The 20,472-nt window shown below is 44.1% G+C and overlaps 1 protein-coding gene across 7 annotated transcripts in view; it reads left to right on the forward strand.

The window, feature by feature from the left end:
- Positions 1-20,472, forward strand: part of usp19 (ubiquitin specific peptidase 19) — a 44,823-nt gene that overhangs the window by 12,112 nt on the left and 12,239 nt on the right. For 4 of the 7 annotated variants that reach the window (XM_080496807.1, XM_080496808.1, XM_080496803.1 and 1 more), the window contains exons 3-16: positions 5,980-6,108; positions 7,901-8,037; positions 8,279-8,794; positions 9,589-9,925; positions 10,340-10,496; positions 10,586-10,657; positions 11,093-11,208; positions 14,045-14,271; positions 15,935-16,127; positions 16,623-16,756; positions 16,894-17,052; positions 19,720-19,830; positions 19,914-20,024; positions 20,162-20,263. In XM_080496807.1, the coding sequence (XP_080352933.1) occupies positions 5,980-6,108; positions 7,901-8,037; positions 8,279-8,794; positions 9,589-9,925; positions 10,340-10,496; positions 10,586-10,657; positions 11,093-11,208; positions 14,045-14,271; positions 15,935-16,127; positions 16,623-16,756; positions 16,894-17,052; positions 19,720-19,830; positions 19,914-20,024; positions 20,162-20,263 (2,501 nt within the window). Of the gene's footprint in view, positions 1-5,466; positions 5,596-5,979; positions 6,109-7,900; positions 8,038-8,278; positions 8,795-9,588; positions 9,926-10,339; positions 10,497-10,585; positions 10,658-11,092; positions 11,209-14,044; positions 14,272-15,934; positions 16,128-16,622; positions 16,757-16,893; positions 17,053-19,719; positions 19,831-19,913; positions 20,025-20,161; positions 20,264-20,472 lie in introns of those variants that run through there. The other 3 variants (XM_080496806.1, XM_080496809.1, XM_080496805.1) reach the window with 3 other exon arrangements.

Genomic DNA, 20,472 nt, shown 5'->3' on the forward strand with positions numbered 1-20,472 from the left:
GCATAAATGCACTCGTAGCGTCCTGTTCACCTCACAGTGGTATTAGCTTTCCACGAAGCTAACTCTGAAAGCTAACGTTAGCTTCATACTGTGAGGGGAGAGACTTGCAGCCAGTAATAATGTTACATGTCATGAAGGCACAGATGTGGTCGCTACGCCGGCCTGTACCTCCACTCTTCATACACGTGGGGCAGAGGCGTAGCGGTTGAGTGGCGCCTCTCAGAACGAAAACGACACATAATCGTTTTTCCTCGATTATATGAATTTTGAGATCGTCTGCAGCCAATATTGTAATCACCATTAAAATGTGATTAATTCAGCAGCCCTGGCAATTCCACAATGTGTGTGTGTAGTCTGTATTGACTTCCACATTCCCTCCAGCGTGGCTGGTTCACATTTGAGTATATACTTTTGGTGTTTGGTGTAATAAAGAATGTGAGGTTTTTCCAGGCCCACAAACTGGGGGATGTTTGGTGCACTGTCCACATATTTTGTCAGTATTTGTGTGGAATTTTTGCATTGAGTTCCAATTCCTATGTTTCTTTTATATAATCAGTTTAATATTTGTTTATTGACAATTTTTGATATAGTGTAGATATTTTTTGCCCTTATATATATTGATTATGGTTTGAATCACACCATTCACCTCCATGGAGGGATCCTTTCTGTATTAGTCTCTCATTTGTAAGTACTTATAAAATAATTGTATTTTTCTCTCATATTTTGGAAACTCTCCAGCTCCCCGTCTTTATCTAAAATACACCATGTTGTAAACCATAATTCCAAAATAAACAATGTCATTGAAGCCAGTTGTTTTTTGTTTTGTTTTTTATTTTAGTGTATGCTTCTTTAGCTCCAGTGAGGTTTGGGATGTGATGCCCCCTGAACTCTTCTTCCATGTCCTTCCATTTAGCGTGTTAGTCCGTTAGTTGTGTAGTTTGGTTTACATCAGCTTATCAAGTTACCAAGCTGAGCCGCATGAAAGTATTCTTTCAGTTTTGGGAGAGTCATTCCCCTCATATATTTTGGCAGCTGGAGAGTTTCAACATCTGATTCTGGGCTTCCTTCCTGCCCAGATGAATCTCGATATCATCCTGTCCCAGGTCATGAATTGGGTATGAGGTACATCCATTGGTAGAGGAGCTTGGGCAGTATATTTCTTTAAATTATTTCAATTCTCGCGGTAAGATCTAGCGGTAGAGTCGACCATCTTTGAATGTCGTTTTGTATATGTTGTGTTAGCTTGTCTGTCGTAGTTTTCTTTGTATAGTGTTTAATTCTTTAGTGATGGTGACCCCCAGATACTACATTTTGTGTAAAGGTCCAATTAAGATGGAATGATTCCAGTATCTCTCTTGGTGGAGGGGAGTTAAGTGAAAGTATTTGTGTTTTTGTAATATTATTTTGTATCCTGAGAGATGTCTGTAGGTTGGCAAAAAGTTCCATCAATAGTGGGATTGATTTTGTTGGTTGCTCAAAGGAAGGTTATGATGTTGTCAACAAAAAGTCCTATTTTATGTTCTGTTCATTTACTGTACTACCTTCCAGTTCTCTATTCTGGTGGATCGCTTGCACCAGTGGTTCTACAAGTAGAACAAATAATGTAGGTGATGGGCAACATGCTGCATCCTTGTGTGGTTCCCCTCTCTAGGTTCATTCACCTGGTCAAGTTTCCATTGATCCTAATTCTAGCAGTGGGCAGTTGATATAGGATGTTTATACAATGTATTGATTTACTCTTAAATCCAAGCTGTTCTAGCACTTGGTGCAGGAATCTCCAGGTTACACAACCAAATGCTTTTTTCGGTGTCTATTCTTACTAACACAGTACTTTGTTCTTTATGCTGTGTTCATCTATAATATCAGAGTTCTTCTGACATTGTCGTCAGTTTGTCGTCCTTTTAGAAATCGGGTTTGGTCTTCTTCTATAATTTCTGTTATGAAGGCATTCAATCGTTTTGAGATGATTGTTGTGTATATTTTAAAGTCTACATTTAATAAGGCGATAGGTCTGTAATTCCCACAGTGTTCTTTATCTCTTCCTTGCCTGTGAATGACTGTAATTATTGCTTCCGTCCATGATGGTGGTGTTTTACTGTTTTTCAGTCCAATTGAAAGCTTCCAGAAGTAGTGTTGTTAAATGCTCTTTGAACATGTTGTAGCACTCCGCCAGGTGTCGTCACTACTTGGAGGCTTGTTGTTTTTCAATGTATTGATTGCATCAGAGACCTCTTTCCTCGTGATCTCTTCTATTCATTTTTTATTTTGTAAGCTGACAATTGAAGGCAGATCCAGTGAATTGAGAAATCCTCTGATTTCCTCTTCTGCAGATTCAGGCTGTGTAGAATTCCTCTTAGTATTTCTGAAAAATGTTCTCTATCTTCTGGGTTGTGTATTAGATTGCCTGTAGATGAGTCTCTGATTTTACATTTATTATTCCTCACTTGTTGTTTTCCTATTTGTTTTGCCAGCAGTCTAGGAGCCTTCTGGCCTCTTTCCTATTACTTCTGTTTCAAGAATGTAGTCTTTTTTTTCAACTTCGTCTAATAATAAATAATTGATCTTCTCTTTTAGTAACTTGATTTGTTCATGGTTATTTGAATTGTTTGTAGTCTGATGTTCTTGTTCCAATTTTCTTAATTTTTCGGTGTATTTATTGTACAATTCTGATGGAACTTTTTTGGTATGCAGGTTCAGCTATCAGTTTTCCTCTTATAACTGCCTTCAAGGCATCTCATATTATTATCAGATCTACCTCTCTGTTATCGTTTTCCTCTATATATCTTTTCATTTTAGTTTTTACCTTATCTTTTCTTTGTTCATTATTAAATAATACCACATTGTGTTTGGTTTTTTTCTGTTATTTATATGGATTCTTCAGTACAGGAGTTATATTCTGACACATCTGCCCACCAATCTCACATTCTTTCACTCGATGACTGTCACTCTGCTTTAAAATAACAGTCAACCCTGGAATGAGCTTTGTGAGCGGCTGAGTAGTGTGTATAATCCTCATCTAAGGTTCCTCCATATATCCATCATCCCCATGTCTTCCAGTGATATGGTTAAGAATCTTGTTAGTGACATTTGTGTTCTTTTAAGACTCGTTGTATCCATGTTGTGCTTCAGAACAACATTCACATCTCCCCCACACATGAAGATTCCTCAGACATGCACACAATTAACCAAACAAGCATGAAGTACCTGGTTAGTAGTCACTAATAGAACATGCAATAACTCCACAGAAAGCCCCCGCTCACCCCTGGTAGTGTGAATAGAAGATAAACATCTGTTGTGGGTGTGGCTACAAAGTCCCAGCCTTGATTGTGGTGGCTGTTAAAAACATTATTTTCACTTGCAGTTCATGGCTCAGAGTGCCTGTTAAAGCTTGAGTTTCCTGTTTCTATATGCATTTCTGAATTACTTGGTTTTATGTTTGCCCCTGTGGATGTGGATTCCAGCTCATCTTTATTTCAATGTTTGCATCTCAGAGAAGAAGAATGTATATTATAGTTTGAGAAGAAAAGAACTGACCTTACAATGTTTTTTTGTTTGGTCTGACTTTTCTTTTAATGATTGTCAGATTCCACAGTTTATTGACGCAGAGGATTATAGACAATAGCAGCAGCTGTGACCCGTGCTGGTACCGAGGTGCATCTGGCTCCATAGTTTCAGATGGTGGACAGTCGATAATTCAGATGAAATTAAATTAAAACTCTTGTGAGCTGTGGTTTTGGTGAATCTACTCCATGTTCGACACTTGCATGGGAATACTTCAGTGTTCTACCGCCTCACTAAAATTATAATTTTCTGTGTTCAAAATGAAAAAATTAGATGATTCCATGTTTTATAAGGTTAAACTTAACTTTGTATTTAATGAAACTTGTCATGTGAAATTGCCAGATGACCGATTACATGATTTCAACATGAAAAATAATATATTAATATCTGATGATACAAATTCATTGTTTATGTACTAAAGTGTTGTAAGTTAACAATAAGGTGTTTTCTTGAAACAAACCTGTCGCTTTACTTGCATAACATGGGCTTGAATGTGGGGCAAATGGAAAAGACAAACAACATAATAGTTTGTCTGCTCCACAATCATGCTGTCAACATGAGGTACAAGTAGGACTGTCATGTTTATAATAATTATAGTACTTTTTTTTCCACAAGTGCTGACACACACTTAAAGGCAAGTTCCAAAAATGTTTCATTTGGTTTGTGGCAGAACTGATCTGGTTTGTTGACAAGGAGCAGAGGTCACATGTATAATGAAGTGTGTGCTCAGAACATCTGTGACACACCAAAGCTATGTGGACAAACCGGTTAGCAAAGAAAAGGTTCTTGTTGTGTTGATGCCGTCGGAGAAGTTTGGTGACTGGCGTCACAAGCCAATGATCTGTTAATGACATAACTACACCATCAGGCTTTAGTGCCTCTGGTTTGTTGCCTGTTGTGTCGAGGTGTGCTCGTCCTCTTGTGACATTTTGGGGTATATTACTTTAAGTTAGATTCCTTTCAGATGAAAGATTTATTCAGGGCCTGTCATGCGGATGCTTCCTGTCTGACCTGAACGCCGCTGCACAACTTGACTGTCCTAATATTGCTCAGGGGGGAAAAAGCAAACTTTCCTTCCTTCAAACACTGATCGACGGGACTGTTATGGAATTATTTCCAGGCCCAGGATTGGACAAGTTACTGTTCTCTGTATTGGAAGCAACCCCAACTTCCACTCGTGCTGAACGTCTGGATTATTTAGCCTGAATTCTCCAGCTGGCTGGACTGTTTCTGTCCCTACAAGGGGGTTCTGCTCAGAGTCCAACGTACAGAATACAGTTAGACTGTTTGAAACACATGTTGTACTTATTGCTGTCATAGTGTCCAGCAAAGTATATCATTGTTATTGAAGTCAAATTCATTATTTTATTCAGTTTCACAAATAGGCCACATTAATGCAAAGGTCCAAAACGTCACAAACGTGAGCGCAGTGTGTCCATGATCCTAAAGAATATAGTGGGACTGATGATTTCTGTGTGTGTGGCGCTGCTGCGCACAGCTTTGACGTGTCTGTGGGCTTCCACACTGGGCACGTGTGTTGCAATATCTGCCCTGCTGTTGGTCTGCAGCGTGCTGAAGCGCTGTAATTCTAGCCGTGACCGTGTCGAGTGGCGGTCCGATCTGATCTGGGCTCTGCAGAACTGTCAAGGTCACGGACCGCTCCAATGAGCCCTCTCAGCACTCGTCCCTCTCAGGTCCCATCGAGAAGCAGAAGTGACTGAGAATGGTGTGATTTTGTGCCAAATAAGAGTGTGTCATGGACGTGCAGGTCACCCCGTCATGAGAGTGTGCTGCAGCACGGCTCTGTAGGGAATACAACCGTCACCAGCTGGAGGGATTGAGTGTTGCTCCTGACCTTTCCAAGAGGGAGGGATTGAGGGAGGGAGGGAGAGATGAGGTTCTTCACTTGTTGTAGAAGCCTGTGATCCATATGTGACTCAGCCTGCAGGGACCCCAACATTTCACCGCCTCCATCAGAAAATGAGAATTTCTTGTCACTTTGTTGCCAAACCTTTGGTGCTACAATGAAAGAAGGTAGCTATCTTTTCTTCTTTATCTATATTTTTCCCTCATGCCTTGTTATTTTTGTCTCCATCTGAGCTCTTACAGCAGCGTACTGTTGTTTGTTTGTTGTAGGATTCTCATTTTTTCCCCCTGAAGTTGTTTACTCGTTGAGTCAGTGTGGTGCAGTTAATTTTAGAAGTCCTGGTCTGTGAAGGAGGCTTTCAGTGCCTCCGTCTGTCCATGAGCTCCACTCACTTGAGAATGTGACAGTGTGAGTCTACGAGCAGGTGCACTTCAACACGTGCACCTACTTTGTAAAATTTCGAGCTGAAGTGCTGTTCCTTTGTCCATGTTGAGATCTGAGACTCAGCTGTGTCGATGTCGTGTTTCAGCTTCTCACTCCATTTGTTGCAGACGTCTTTGTGGACTGGAAGCAGAACGTGACGGAGGTGACTGTGCGGCTGCGCTGTGGAGAGGGAGTCCAGAGGATCGAGGACATCAACACCAGCTTCACTGACACACACTGCCAAGTGCACTTCCCAGGTGAGCCGGTCTGAGACGTTCAGTAGAAGCTTCAAAAAGTTCCTCTCTGGGGGGTTTTGCCTCCTTGCGTCCCTCTCTGGGTGGCTTAGCCTCCTTACGTCCCTCTCTGGTTGGCTTTGCCTCCTTACGTCCCTCTCTGGGTGGCCTTGCCTCCTTACCTCCCTCTCTGGGTGGCTTTGCCTCCTTGTGTCCCTCTCTGGGTGGCCTTGCCTCCTTACCTCCCTCTCTGGGTGGTTTTGCCTCCTTACGTCCCTCTCTGGGTGGCCTTGCCTCCTTACGTCCCTCTCTGGGTGGCCTTGCCTCCTTACGTCCCTCTCTGGGTGGCTTTGCCTCCTTACGTCCCTCTCTGGGTGGCCTTGCCTCCTTACGTCCCTCTCTGGGTGGCTTTGCCTCCTTACGTCCCTCTCTGGGTGGCCTTGCCTCCTTACGTCCCTCTCTGGGTGGCCTTGCCTCCTTACGTCCCGCTCTGGGTGGCTTTGCCTCCTTACGTCCCTCTCTGGGTGGCTTTGCCTCCTTACGTCCCTCTCTGGGTGGCTTTGCCTCCTTACGTCCCTCTCTGGGTGGCTTTGCCTCCTTACGTCCCTCTCTGGGTGGCTTTGCCTCCTTACGTCCCTCTCTGGGTGGCTTTGCCTCCTTGTGTCCCTCTCTGGGTGGCTTTGCCTCCTTACGTCCCTCTCTGGGTGGCCTTGCCTCCTTACGTCCCTCTCTGGGTGGCTTTGCCTCCTTACGTCCCTCTCTGGGTGGCCTTGCCTCCTTACGTCCCTCTCTGGGTGGCCTTGCCTCCTTACGTCCCGCTCTGGGTGGCTTTGCCTCCTTACGTCCCTCTCTGGGTGGCTTTGCCTCCTTACGTCCCTCTCTGGGTGGCTTTGCCTCCTTACGTCCCTCTCTGGGTGGCCTTGCCTCCTTACGTCCCTCTCTGGGTGGCCTTGCCTCCTTACGTCCCTCCAGGATGAACTGCAGTGTGACGGAGGCTGAAGGAGCAGTAGAGGGACCAAAGAGCCGCGGGTTGCCGACCCCTGGTCTAGTGAATCTGATCTGAGATGGTGCACAGACCCACTGAAAGCCTTTTCACACGAAGTCCCGGAATAAATTAGAACTATTTTGTATTTCATCATCAAAATGCAGATGATTGTCCAACCGATGTGCATTTAGATTTAAAGACACACTTAAGATTTTAAATTGGAGAAATCTTTGGGGAACTCTAATGTGCAGCATTAAATAAATACTTTGTCTGCCACCACATTTAATTATTTTATTTTAAGCTTCATTTTCTGTCTTTGAGCACATAATAGAGGATAGTGGTGTCCAAATGTTTTCCTTGGAGCGTTCCAGATCACCTCAAAGAAGAGCACGCCCTGCAATGTGAGCCCAGTTTTGAAAGGGAGTATTGGTCGTCTGTTAATTCACCACCTGACCCCAAATTGCATAAGGTGTGTCTGAAGGTGGATGGATGGAATCATTTAATAAAAAGAAATGAAAAGAAATTGTGGTTAGAGCTGACGAATAACTGTTTCCCCCTTAACGACGAGATTGTTCAACACCACCATAACGAGTCCTCAAGTTGAGCTGGTTTTATTTAAAAGCCCCAAAATGGAAGTCATTTCCTCTGTTATCATTCTGTGTTGAAGGATCAGCAGATCAACTTGTCCTTAAGTAAGCACGACGTCTAATCCAAATTACAAATAACTTTTTCCCAATAAAATGTGTATTTTGTGATGCGTAACAAACCAACTTGAATGGAGCTGTATTGCTGGGCCGTCCCTCACGTCCGTCTGATGCCCGTGTCTTCCAGATGGACGCCAGTGGATCTGCTATTTGCAGGAGGAAATTGAGGCGTCTTGCAGCAGAGTCCTGTACAAGGAAAAAGGAGGACTTCTGCATCTCATCATGCACAAAAAGATTCCCTTTCACATCTGGCCATCTCTGAAGGTCAGACACTTCTTTCTTTTAACACGTTTCATTTTCATTAGCAGCGTATTGGCCAATCGGCTTCAACCCCAGTTTGCTCCTGATGGCTGGTTTGAGGGCCGAGCATGGCAGCTGCCACTGCTGGTTTGCAAATGGGATAAAAATCCCTCTGGGATTTGTATTAATCCAAGAGGGATTAATACAATTCTCTCCTCTCCATTCCTCTAATCAATTTTTTTTTTTTACTTTACCTCTGCTACAGTCAAACAAGGAGGCGCCATCAGCCGAGACCAAAAATGAAAACAAGCCTCCTTCCTTGGATTCATCAGAGAAATCCAAAGTGTCTCCGATGCAGCCGCAGCCCCCCTGCACACCTGCACACAGTGAGTCGAGGCGCAGTGGAGGCAAAGCTGAGCGGGGCGTCAAGCGCTGCCTGAAAAACCAGGCAGCATGCGACGTGCCCTCCTCAGATTCTGTCAGGGTTCAAAGTGGAGCAGGAGATGGAACAAGCTTCACCACCAGCAGCAGGCCTGTTGGGAGCCCGGGAGACCAGCAGCAGCAGCAGCAGCCTCAGGAACCCAGCGCCAAACGCACCGTCCTCAGGCCGCCCAACACCACCAAGGAAGCCTCGTCACCCGATTCGCCCTCTGCGACGTCTACAGCAGCTCAAGATAAAGCATCACAACAAAGGACTGGAGACAACAAAGCAGAACGGCGGGGCAGTGGGCCAGAAGAGGCCGATGGAGCAGCTGCCGCCACTCAAACCACCAAAACTCAGGTGAGACCAGTTCTTCTACACCGCTTCATCCTGTGCAAGGGGTTCTGGAGCTCATCCCAGCTTGCTGTGGGTGAAGACAGGATGCAGCCTGGACATGTCGCCAGTCGTCGTATTTCAAACACGGAACGGTCCAGTCTGTCTGTGTTTTAACCCGTGACCTTCTCACTGTGAGGCGACAAGACGAACCACCATTCTATCAACCCTGCAGCTGCTCATTTCTTTGAAGACAAACCAGTTTTCTAAACTTGTGCACCTTAATGAGCTCCCTTCAGAACATGGGTTTTTTTTCTCAGATGTCCAAATGAGGTGAAGAAATCACGTGAAGCTTCGAGCCTGTGTGGGAAGCAGGTCTTTAAAGGTTCCCAGGGCACTGGCTGGATTTGGCCTTGACGCCAGATTTCTCATTCGATGACTTTATCTACCAACGAGGATTCACTGCGGACCTGTTTGCACCATTGCCGTTGGGTCACACAACTGATGCCTGGTTTAGTAGAAGTGAGACAGACAGGCAGTGGCTGTTTTTACAGCATTAAATGTGACAGGTCAACTTTGCAGATGGTCTAATAATAAATAATCTTCTAGAATCGACAGCCTCTTATGGAATGGGATAGAAGTTGGCTGCATTCTTCTTGATAACGACCAATGGTGGGTCAAAGGGAAGATGCCTGTGGAGACCCAGCTAAATGTGAAGAGGGCGTTCTACCTTTATATTCACTTGGTTTCTGTTTCCTCAGTCCAAAGAAGTAAACATTCCTTTAGTTTTCCAATCTTTATTGTTGTTCATTTCCATTCAGCTCCCGGAAAAGAGAAGCCAGTCTTCAGACGGGTCGGGAGCAACATCACATGCCAGAAACGGCCAGTCATCATCCCCCGTTAGCACCAGCAGCCACTCGGACAAAGAAGCAGATTGTGTGTTTCCCCAAAAGCTGGGAGCCAACACGGACTCTGAGTCAGAGAAAACGCCTGCCAAGCAGGAGTCCCAGCAGGATTCTCTGACCCGCCAGCAGCCGCCATCCACGGAGGCGACATCTTCGTCTCCCAGGTCAGAGCTGAAGAAGAGCAGCTGTGACGGTGAGGAGAAGCGGGACCAGTCGAAGGAGGAGCCGCCTCGAGAATTGAAGCAACAGGAAGGTTTGTTCATGTTCACTGGATTTGGAATTCTCTTAAATTGCTTTTGGTCAAAATGAAGTTATTGACATGTTATCACAAGAAGTGGACACAATCTGCTCATTCTCATTTTTTTCTTTCTCAACTCATCAACCGTCATTTTCTGTGATTCAGAGCTTTGATTAAAACACGTTTGACTTTGTGTAGCTCCTCAGTTTAATCTTGATAGGAGATGATAAAAGACCCTCCCGGTCAACTTCAGGCACCTTGACCATGTGGTTATCCTGAACAGCTCGTTGGCTCAATAGTGCAACACACAAGTGACGTCCATCTTCAGATTTCTCTCTCTGCTTAAACAGAATCTGCTGACACTGCACATTCAGGCACATATAAACTGCTCAAATTTACTTTGCCGTCATCTGCAACGACTTCCCGCAGCTCCAGAAGCGATGGTCAACCTGCAGGTTGTAAAGAACGACTCGTACGAGAAGGGCACCGACCTGATGGTGGTCAACGTTTACATGAAGGGAATCTGCAGGGAGTCGGCCAGAGTCATCTTCAGGGAGCAGGACTTCACCCTCATCTTCCAGACGAGGTAGCCAACAGGCTCACGCTCTCCATGCCAAGCAATGTTTGTGTTTTTCGCGGCAGTTGATTGATGAGCTTCTGTGTGGTCCTCTGCAGTGATCCTAGCTTTTTGCGGCTTCACTCGGACTGTGGACCCAACACCATCTTCAAGTGGCAAGTCAAACTCAGGTGTGTGCGTCAACCCCGAATTAACATTCTGCTAGCAAACTGAGCTAACAGCTCAGCTGCACTCCATTTGTTCCAAGAAATGTCTTCAGCATGAGGACATTTTGACCAATTATTTGGGTTTCAAGAGACATGAGCGGGCCGAAGCACTGGAACTGCTTCACAGCAAACATGTCAGTATCAAAAAATCAGCAATACTGTCAAGGTAGTGTTGCTGATTTGACTGGGTGAGATCCTGACCTACTCTTGGATCACATGTTCTTATGTGTCAGTGTTTTGAACAGCCTCAGTATCCTAACTTTCTTCAAATCGTATATAAATGTGTCCGTGGTTTCAAACATTTGTTATACATCAAATCTCAGTCGGAATCCAAGACGCAACATATTGTGTCCTCCAGTCTGACCTGTGGACATTTGTTTCCTCCCCCCTGTCCTCCAGGAACCTCATCCAGCCTGAGCAGTGCAGCTACTCCTTCACCCCGTCCCGTCTGGACATCACCCTGAAGAAGAGGCACAGCCAGCGGTGGGGGGGTCTGGAGGCCCCCGCCACACAAGGTCTGCTACCAGGTTTCCACTTCTGTCTCTCACGAGTAGTTAGTATCAAAGATCTTTATGTGTAAACAATGTTAAAAAGAAAAGCTGCTCAAATGTTTTGTGCGTCTATCCATCAATCCATCATCCATCCATCCTCGCCTTGTCATTATCTGACATTATGAACACAAACATGTTGATATTCACTTCTGTGTTGATCACCAATTTAGTGTTCAGTTTTGGTAATCTAGTCAAATGTGGCAGAAATGTCTTTAGTTTTTCTTTGAAACTTGGGCTCTGTAAATTTGTCACTAGCAGATTGAGGTCGTAAAGTAGATTTGTGTCTCGAGGTTTCATTCCCCTTCAGGGTCATGTTAATATTCTGTCACCCTTTTAATTATTGTCAGTACAAAACTTTTATTTTAGCATACCGTATTTTCCGCCCTATAAGGCGCACCTAAATGCCTCAAATTTTCTTAAAAGCTGCCAGTGCGCCTTATAGCCCGGTGCGCCTTATATATGGACGATTGTTCTACTCCAGGCTGCTATTTGACAGCTGAACAACTAGAAGCTTTTATTTTGACAACTCTAACTTTGTAACCGGATCTTCAGAGTGGACGACACTCCACACAACACCTTCATCACTCATGGTTGCACACCAACGTTCTAACAAACCAAAATAAACTAGATGAAATAATTACTCCCTAAACTGGGGAACAAAAACACATAAACACAATCAACACAACACCAAGCCCAACAACGAGCCACAATAACCTCCAACAACACAAAACATGAATTTGTCGCTGCAAGGCATGATGGGACATCATGCCTTGCAGCGACAAATTCAACCTGAGCTCCTCAGTGCAGCCGATAGAAACTCCCATAATTCATTGCAGCTGTTTGTGGTGTTTTAAATGCAATTATTGGGGGTTCTATTTGGTTTGTGGTGTCGGTAATAATTGTGTTGTGTTGTGTTTTTGTTGCTTAGTTCATGTAGTTTAGTTTATTATTATTATTATTATTACCGGTAGTTGTAAGTTGTCAACCAGTAGTGAAGAAGGTTTTGTGTGTAGTGTCCTCCTGGCATAGGCTGCAGGTAGGACTATCAAAATAAAGTGTGTGCACCTCTCTGGGTGTTAGAATCAGTGGAAAATGTAACTTAATGGCTTTGAGCTATAAATGTTTCTGACCACTGGTCTGTTCCATGCGCCTTATAGGGCGGTGTGCCTTATATATGAACAAAGTTGTAAATTATGTCAATCAATGTAGGTGCGCCTTATAACCCGGTGCGCCTTATAGGGCAGAAAATACGGTAATTAGAAGACCTGAATTTCTATTTCATTTTTGACACAGAGGTGATGATGCAATTTTCTTAAGAGCTGACTGCTAAATAATCACTTGTAACAGAGGGAGTCACATGTTGTATTGTTCACTGTATTAACACGCATGAATCCCAATCTGACAGTGAAAGAACTGGCAGTGGTGGTCCTGGCTTGTTATGCCTCTCGTTAACCCTTTTTTAAACCAAGATTAGATTAGATTCACCTTTGTGTGTGTGTGTGTGTGTGTGTGTGTGTGTGTGTGTGTGTGTGTGTGTGTGTGTGTGTGTGTGTGTGTGTGTGTGTGTGTGTGTGTGTGTGTGTGTGTGTGTGTGTGTGTGTGTGTGCGTGTGCGTGTGTCGTGTTTCAGTGAAAAGACTTGTGAATTTGACGCTGTAGTTAGGTTAACACAGCAGTTTTCTGAGGCCCTCTGTGCCCGTGTACGGCGTTAAAGATCCATGCACTTGCTCCGGCATGACTCCAAAGGTGAATATTGTCATAATTATGTTGTTTTCAATGGGTGTCAATACCAACAACCATCCTGGCCAAAGTGTCTTTCTTGTTTACACGTGTCTGTGACAGGGTCGTGCATGGCGTCTATTTCCACCCTGTTATGTGCTGCGGACTTGCGCTCCACCTCAGTAATGAGTGTATGGGTCATATTTTAATCATCTGCATGTCGCCTTGCTACTATGTGAGCCCCAAAGTTGCTGAGTATGCAGGAAGTAGCATGGCTCGGAGTTACGTGATGTATCTCAACGAGGCGTGTGACTCTCCATCACTGACGATTCGATACGCATCTCGATACACTTACCAACGATACTATACAATAGCAATTCATTGAATTCCCTGGTGATACGATTCATCCCTGTTCCTGGTTTGATATTGATTTGATCGCGATTCAATTCTACACAATGAGATACAATGCGATTTGGTGTTGATGGTGTTGATGTTACAACAGTCCAACTCTCTATTTTATAGATTTTAAAGTTAAAATTTTCCTCCATTTCTGAATAAAATGTGATCTATGAGTGCGTGTCATTTCTGAACTTGTGTAATTCTATCAAAGTTGGTTAAAGATCTGCCAGTGATTATAGTCCTCCAGGTTGCTAAAAAAGCCTTCTTCATAGTCTAAAACCTCAGTGCTTCTGGGGGGCTTCGCCTCCATGGGCCCCCCCACCAGTGCACTGCCCCTCCACTCCCGGCCTAACTTACAGTGGTCTCACCCCTACGCTGTCAGAAAACGTTTGAGAATCCTGGAGTGTACTGAAACATTCTGAGCATCAGCCATGTGCATTTCTGAAACTCACTGAAGAACAGCCCGATTACCTGGATTTTAGCAATTAGAGTTGCAGTTGCATTTAGAGCAGAGCCAGAGGCTCGTTCTGGCCAGTTTCCCTGAATTTATTTACTCGTTTGTTGGTCAAAGACCAAAAAAACCTGTTTGAGAAGGAGAATTTATAAAGGTGTTTTACATTCTGCCAACTTCTGTCCAGCTTCTCGTCTCACCGTCTTCTGACCTTCTTTCTACTCTGTTGAAGGTGCAGTGGGTGGCGCCAAGGTGGCTGTGCCTTCCAGCCCCGCCTGCATGGAAAAGAGCCAGCCAGGCAGCAGCCAGCACAGCCTCCCAGCCAAGGAAGAGCCGCCGCGTGTCGGGGAGGACAAACCCAAGACCCCCAGAGTGGAGGACGGCGGTCTGGACACTGTGACTCCTCGCAGCGTTTCAGAGCACGTCGCCATCAGCAAGCCAGAGCCGGCTGTCACCGCGGTCAGTCCACATTAAACACACTTGAACAACTCCAGGATTTCCTCCGGGTTTAGCAGCTTGGTGGCTCCTGGTCAGCCAACATGGCAACCTGCCATTTTGCTGCACAATGACTCCTGTGGTCGCTGCGTTCAGTTTTACAAAGTAAAGCTAATGACTTTCACAATCAGTAAAAAATCAGTGATAAAAAAAACAAACTTTGTTAATTCAATTACTTTTTTAACTAGTTAAACATTTCAAATCAATTAATTAAATAAACCCTTTTTTTTGATGCCACTAATAATTGTATATCTTATATATATATATATATATAATAATGTACTATCATGATTATGGAATGATATTCAAAATGCAACAGACACATGTATTCTATTGCAATAAGCTAAATACTATACATTCTAGACATTTATATACACATACACGACCCACATGTAGAACAACTGAACTGCTATTAACTTCTTCGTCCTCGGTTATTTCTTAAAGTGCAGTAATTTAAACAATTAAACTTCAATGTCTTGAACTGGATCATTAAACATCCAACAGCTTTAGAACATTTTACTGCTCTGAGTTTTTCTCTCCTTCCGAAAAGGAGGCGCATAGAAACTTCTGATGCGTCAGCATAGAAGTGTAACATATAGAACGTGTTCTACACACAATTCTACAACGTCTCTGCAGTCAGCCACCCATTTGAGGCCCTGATGATGAACATCCATGGTCATTGTGAAGGCTAATGGAGAGACTGTACAGCCTGTACTTCTACTCAGTGCCATGATGTTCAGTCTGCTGTTAGAAAGCAGAGTTGTGGGTCTTCAAAAGGCTTTTAGCAGCGTGGTGATGGAGGTGTAATGGGGAAGAGGTTGAAGGATTCCCAGAAGAGGCTATGAGGAACTGATCCAAAGGCCTCGTCATGATGGTCTCTGAGCCCAGCCAGGGTCCTGCCGCTTGATCTATAGCAATAAAACCACACATTTGACAGTGTCGGTCCTCTTATTGTGTCCAACCTGAGGCACAGCTGTGCAATAATCCTGCTGTTTAATCAGCATATAGATCTGCTGCCTGTGAGGTAGGATGGATTATCTGGGCAAAGGAGGACTAAGACTATTGATTATCAGCAATATTTCAGAGAAACAGTCCGTTGTGTACAGAGAAATGTTTTGGGTCTTTGAGTGGAGCTCATGAAAAATGGGAACAAAAACAAAGTGTTAATATTTTTGTTCTGTGTACAATATAGAACATGAAGGTTGTTTGGTTCCTACTGTCGCCTTTGTCACCATGTTTGGTATTGAACAATATTACTCCTGCTGGCCTTCTGTCTTTGTTGTAGCCTGAAGTGATCAAACAAAGTTCCACCTTCCCTCCATCTCCTCAGAATGAGCTTATTTCACAATTTGAATTAGTCTCCATTACGTTTACAATAAATCTGCTGTAGAACTGTGCATTTCATAAATAACTGATATCTTACCCCCTTATTTATTTGTACTCATTCTATCAACCTGTTGAAAAGATACTCGTATGAAGTCATGAGTCTCTTTGTGGTGTGTTTCACTACTTTTTATTTTCTTGGACACGTTGATGATCTGGATCCTTACAAGCGACTGGACTCTTCTGAAAAGGAACAAGTGAGGCTAAGAGTCGTTCTGAATGAGTGTGTGTTTCCTCGCCCCAGCTGAAGCCGACCTGCATGGTGCAGCCGATGTCGCACGCACCTCCGGCCGGCAACGAGCGCCACGAGGAAGAGGAGGAGAAAAAAGTCTGCCTGCCTGGTTTCACAGGGTTGGTCAACCTGGGCAACACCTGTTTCATGAACAGTGTCATCCAGTCACTGTCCAACACCAGAGAGCTCAGGGATTACTTTCACGGTAAAAGGACACGAATGCTTCTACAGCTTACCTCTTTTGGCAAACAAAACTTCTTCTTTGTCCTGTTGCCAAAAACTACGACGAGTTTTTGTTTCAAGTCATCTCAGTGTGTTTTATTATTGCTTGTGTAAACAAATGTTGCCCACAGGAGCATTTTAAATGAGCCTTGGCTTGTTCAAACCAATTCTTCAGCCTTGTAATTTCTGCTGCTGAGACATTTAACACACAGTGTTATTTGCTGCAAAAGCTAGGCCACCTAACCCTGAGCCTGAGGTGGAGAGAAACTGAGTTTGTTTTAACATAGATTCATGAGCTTTTAAAATGTGTGGAATGATAAAAGACTGTACGTGTTTGTGAGTTCAAGTGATCTTTAGTCCAGGTGGTGAAGGACAATCTTGTATGAACGATAGAAAATAAGGCTTTTTTTCTGTTCTCGTCACCTAAAGTTCTCGGTTGTGGGCTGGTTTCAATTTCTCTTGTCTATTCTCTGGGCAGACCGAGCATTTGAGGCAGAGATTAACTGCAACAATCCTCTGGGAACTGGAGGCAGGCTGGCCATCGGCTTTGCTGTGCTTCTCCGGGCCCTTTGGAAGGGAACACACCACGCCTTCCAACCCTCCAAACTCAAGGTACATGAGCCACACCCTTCTGCATGTGAAGCCTACTTCTGTCTGCATCCATGACTGTTTTTGTTTGGAGGTTGTTTGATTTTTATGTTGGTGAGTGCACAGTTCAAAGTGTGTCACTGTCCTGATCGTCCCTGCAGGCGATCGTGGCCAGTAAAGCGAGTCAGTTTACGGGTTACGCCCAGCACGATGCCCAGGAATTCATGGCGTTCCTGCTGGACGGTCTGCACGAGGATTTGAACCGCATCCAGAATAAACCTTACACGGAGACGGTGGACTCTGATGGACGCTTGGATGAAGTAGGTCGTTTTGCTTCGTTGTGAGGAGAGTTAAAACTTTTTCTTCCTTTGCAGCTGCACTGCAGCAACATTTCCAGTGGATTTGGGACCCTTTTTAAACTACAATTGGCTTTAAGGGGCTCGTATTATGCAAAATTCACTCTGTACTAGTTCTCCAACAGTAATAATCGTCCCCATACCTGGAACGACGCCCCAGAAGTGAAGAAAGTGTGTCGTCTCTCTCCGTGGCTCGTTCAGTTTTTAAAAAGTGTGTTGTTCCCACCAGCCAATCAGAAATCAAACCCTATATAGTGTCATCGGGGGTTTAGCCAATCACAATCAAGGTAGGCTCTTCCCTTTGACCCTTTCACAATTAGGCAGCTCTGCTCTGGCACATGGCACCACGAGAGGAAGTACTTCCTCCTCTTCCCAAGATGGGCATGTGTGGGCGGAGCCAGTCCAGCTCACACAGACACAGCAGATTCTGAATGCAGCTCCTGGGATCCAATATTCAAATGGAGGAAAATCAAGGAAAGGCTCGGTTTGGAGGAAATAAACTTTGAATACAGGGTTTTAGGACCAACGACACCATGTGAAAGTGTTGAAATGCTGGATAATTTGACCCCTTTAATATCATAATCAATTGCTAATGTTGGAAAGAATATGTAGTTAGCATGGCTGTACAATCACTGCTTCTGGCCGTAATCCACTGTTTAACCATTATACGATAAGGAAAAGCGTTACAATGACTGAAGTTTCTATGAGCATGAACAGTTGTAAAACCACACAGCGACTTTTTCCTTGTGAAGGAAGCTGAAGCATGTTGTATTCGGGCTTCAGCTGTTTATTGGACCATTGCTATTTCAATAAACTCCTATTTTCTGAAGGAAGGGCGCCTCGTTGAAACGAAACGAACTCCATCTCTTTGACGTCAACATGGAAAATGTCTGACTAAGTCACATCAGCATCAGCCTGCATTCATAGTAGCCGTCTTAAATGATCTTTAGATTCCATTTGCAGTGCTGGCAGCACGATGATTTCTCTGCTATTCTTTTACTGCTTTGCGTTGAATTGTTTTGGCTGCGTCAACACACCGTACTGTGTTGACAGGCTCATTACTGGGCTTTGTTAGGAGCTTGGTGGGGAAGTGACAGTACACAAGTCACGGTTCAATATGAGCCTCATTGTGGGGGTCGTGTTGGGAGTGCCGCTGAGTGGCTCACTGAGACCGACAGACGGTGGCAGATCAAACTCCACCTTCACCATCACTCTTTAATTCCACTTCATGTTTTTGTAACTTCTTCCTCTTTTTCTTGTTTCTCCATCTGTTTTCTTGTGCATCGAACTGTGATGGTGCAGGATCAATACAAATACTGTTCCACCCTGAGAGCTGAGTGATGACATGATCATTAGATTGAAGTGCGTTGAGGCTGGTGGAGCTAAAGCATGCAGGCCAGTTGCTCCCCAGGGGCCTCATTTATCGTCTGCACAAAGTATAGAATATATTAACTTGTACTTCCACTTAGGAGTGTTGGTGAAGATCAGACAACTCTGCTTCAGCTTCGTTGAGAAATACCTTGATTTCAGTTTCATAAAGAATCTCTTTGATTTTTGTTATGATGATGAGAGGTGAGAAAAAAAAAAGAGGCATGTTGTTGCCATATATGATTAATTGGAGGCATTTGTGGAGTCAAACAACCTCTTGGTGCCGGAGCACCGGGACTGAGAACGAGTGAGATCATCAACAATGATGACGTACGACACAGACATGTTTGATAAATACAGATTTTTTGGGACTTGCACACATTTTAAATTTCAGTCACAATGATGATAAATAAGGCCCCTGGACCGGAGTTGGGAACTCCTGAAGCATCTTCCCCCAGCTGACTGACATGACTTCAGCTGAGGAGGATCAGGGAGTCAGCGGTGGGACTGACGCTGTTCAGCAATGTCGTCACAGCAACGCCACGCTTGAAACTTCATTTAAATATCTTAACTCTGATCAAGAACTGATTGCAAAGAACCTGCACAGTTGTGACGACCAAACTTTAAACATACTTTGAAGCTCCAATTAGCAAAGTTCTCCCAGGCACAGGAACAGCATCGGCTTCAGGTTGCTGTTCTTGGACTTGTGTGTAATTTGTTGTGCAGTGAGATAATGATCTATTTATACATGTGCTTACAACACAAATGTAACGTGAAACATCACAGCAGACCCACAACAGACGTACACGTGAGTTCACTGGTCAGTTTACGAGAAAAGAAGACGACAAACAAACAAAAACCAGCTGTTAGGGGGAACCAGTGAAACCTAAATACAGATGGAGCATGTTGCTGCAAAAGGGAGTCAAGTTACCAAATGATACTTTAAATAGGACTTAATTCACTCGTATTGGTATAATATTGGATCATGTAAAGATTTCTTAAAGTTTGAGTTTTGAGTTTATTAACTGGATTTATCTGAACAGTCTGATTTCTTTTCTTTAACCCTAAGATGAAGGTGACTCTTCCGAGTATTTCAATGCAATAAAAGCAGCAGGCAGCTGTAACTGCCGGTGTTCAGGAGTACTGGGGGAAGTCATGACAGTGTCATGAAGTAAAAGTCCAGTGTGCCTGCTTTGAGGGCCGTTTTCATCTTTGGATTTTCCTGTTGCCTGTCCTGACGCTGTGTTGTGTCTGCTGCTGCAGGTGGTGGCAGAGGAGGCGTGGCAGAGGCACAAGATGAGAAATGACTCCTTCATCGTGGATCTCTTCCAAGGACAGTTTAAATCCAAGCTGGTGTGCCCAACATGCTCCAAAGTAACATGCAACTCATTTCTACCAAATTCTTCTGGTCACTCCTTCTTTTCACAGCCACTGAACGTCTCTGTCCTCTCTCCCAGGTGTCCATCACCTTCGACCCCTTCCTCTACCTGCCTGTCCCGTTGCCCCAGAAACAAAAGGTGCTCTCAGTTTTCTACTTCGCCAAGGAGCCTCATAAAAAACCCATCAAGGTAAAGCAACAGAAACCTTTTTCTTTTTGTTCTCAGTTCGAGCTGAACGGTTGAAGGAAGATAAGATGTGTCAGTCAGAAACTCTCAGCCCGTCTTCCACGTGTCTCTTGGTTTATTTTACTTCATTGTTCTAACAGTTTCTGGTGAGTGTGAGTAAGGAGAACTCCAGTACTGCTGAAGTCCTTGACTCCATTTCCAGGAGCGTGAGGGTCAAACCAGAGAACCTCCGACTGGCTGAGGTGAGACGTCCACAATACTCAGAATACATTTCTGCTCTCATCATGGAATGATATGAATAATGATATGATAACTCCTGCAGTGACAACCAGTCAAGAGTGTTTGCATTAATGAGATGCAATTTGTTTGTTGTTGTTTTATTTGCTAAAGAATAGCAATGAGAAAGAATAGATTTACTGAAAAGAAGTAATTGTGCATTAATTCCTGATAA

Source organism: Blennius ocellaris (genome assembly GCF_963422515.1).
Source record: "Blennius ocellaris genome assembly, chromosome: 5".
Taxonomy (NCBI): Eukaryota; Metazoa; Chordata; class Actinopteri; order Blenniiformes; family Blenniidae; genus Blennius; species Blennius ocellaris.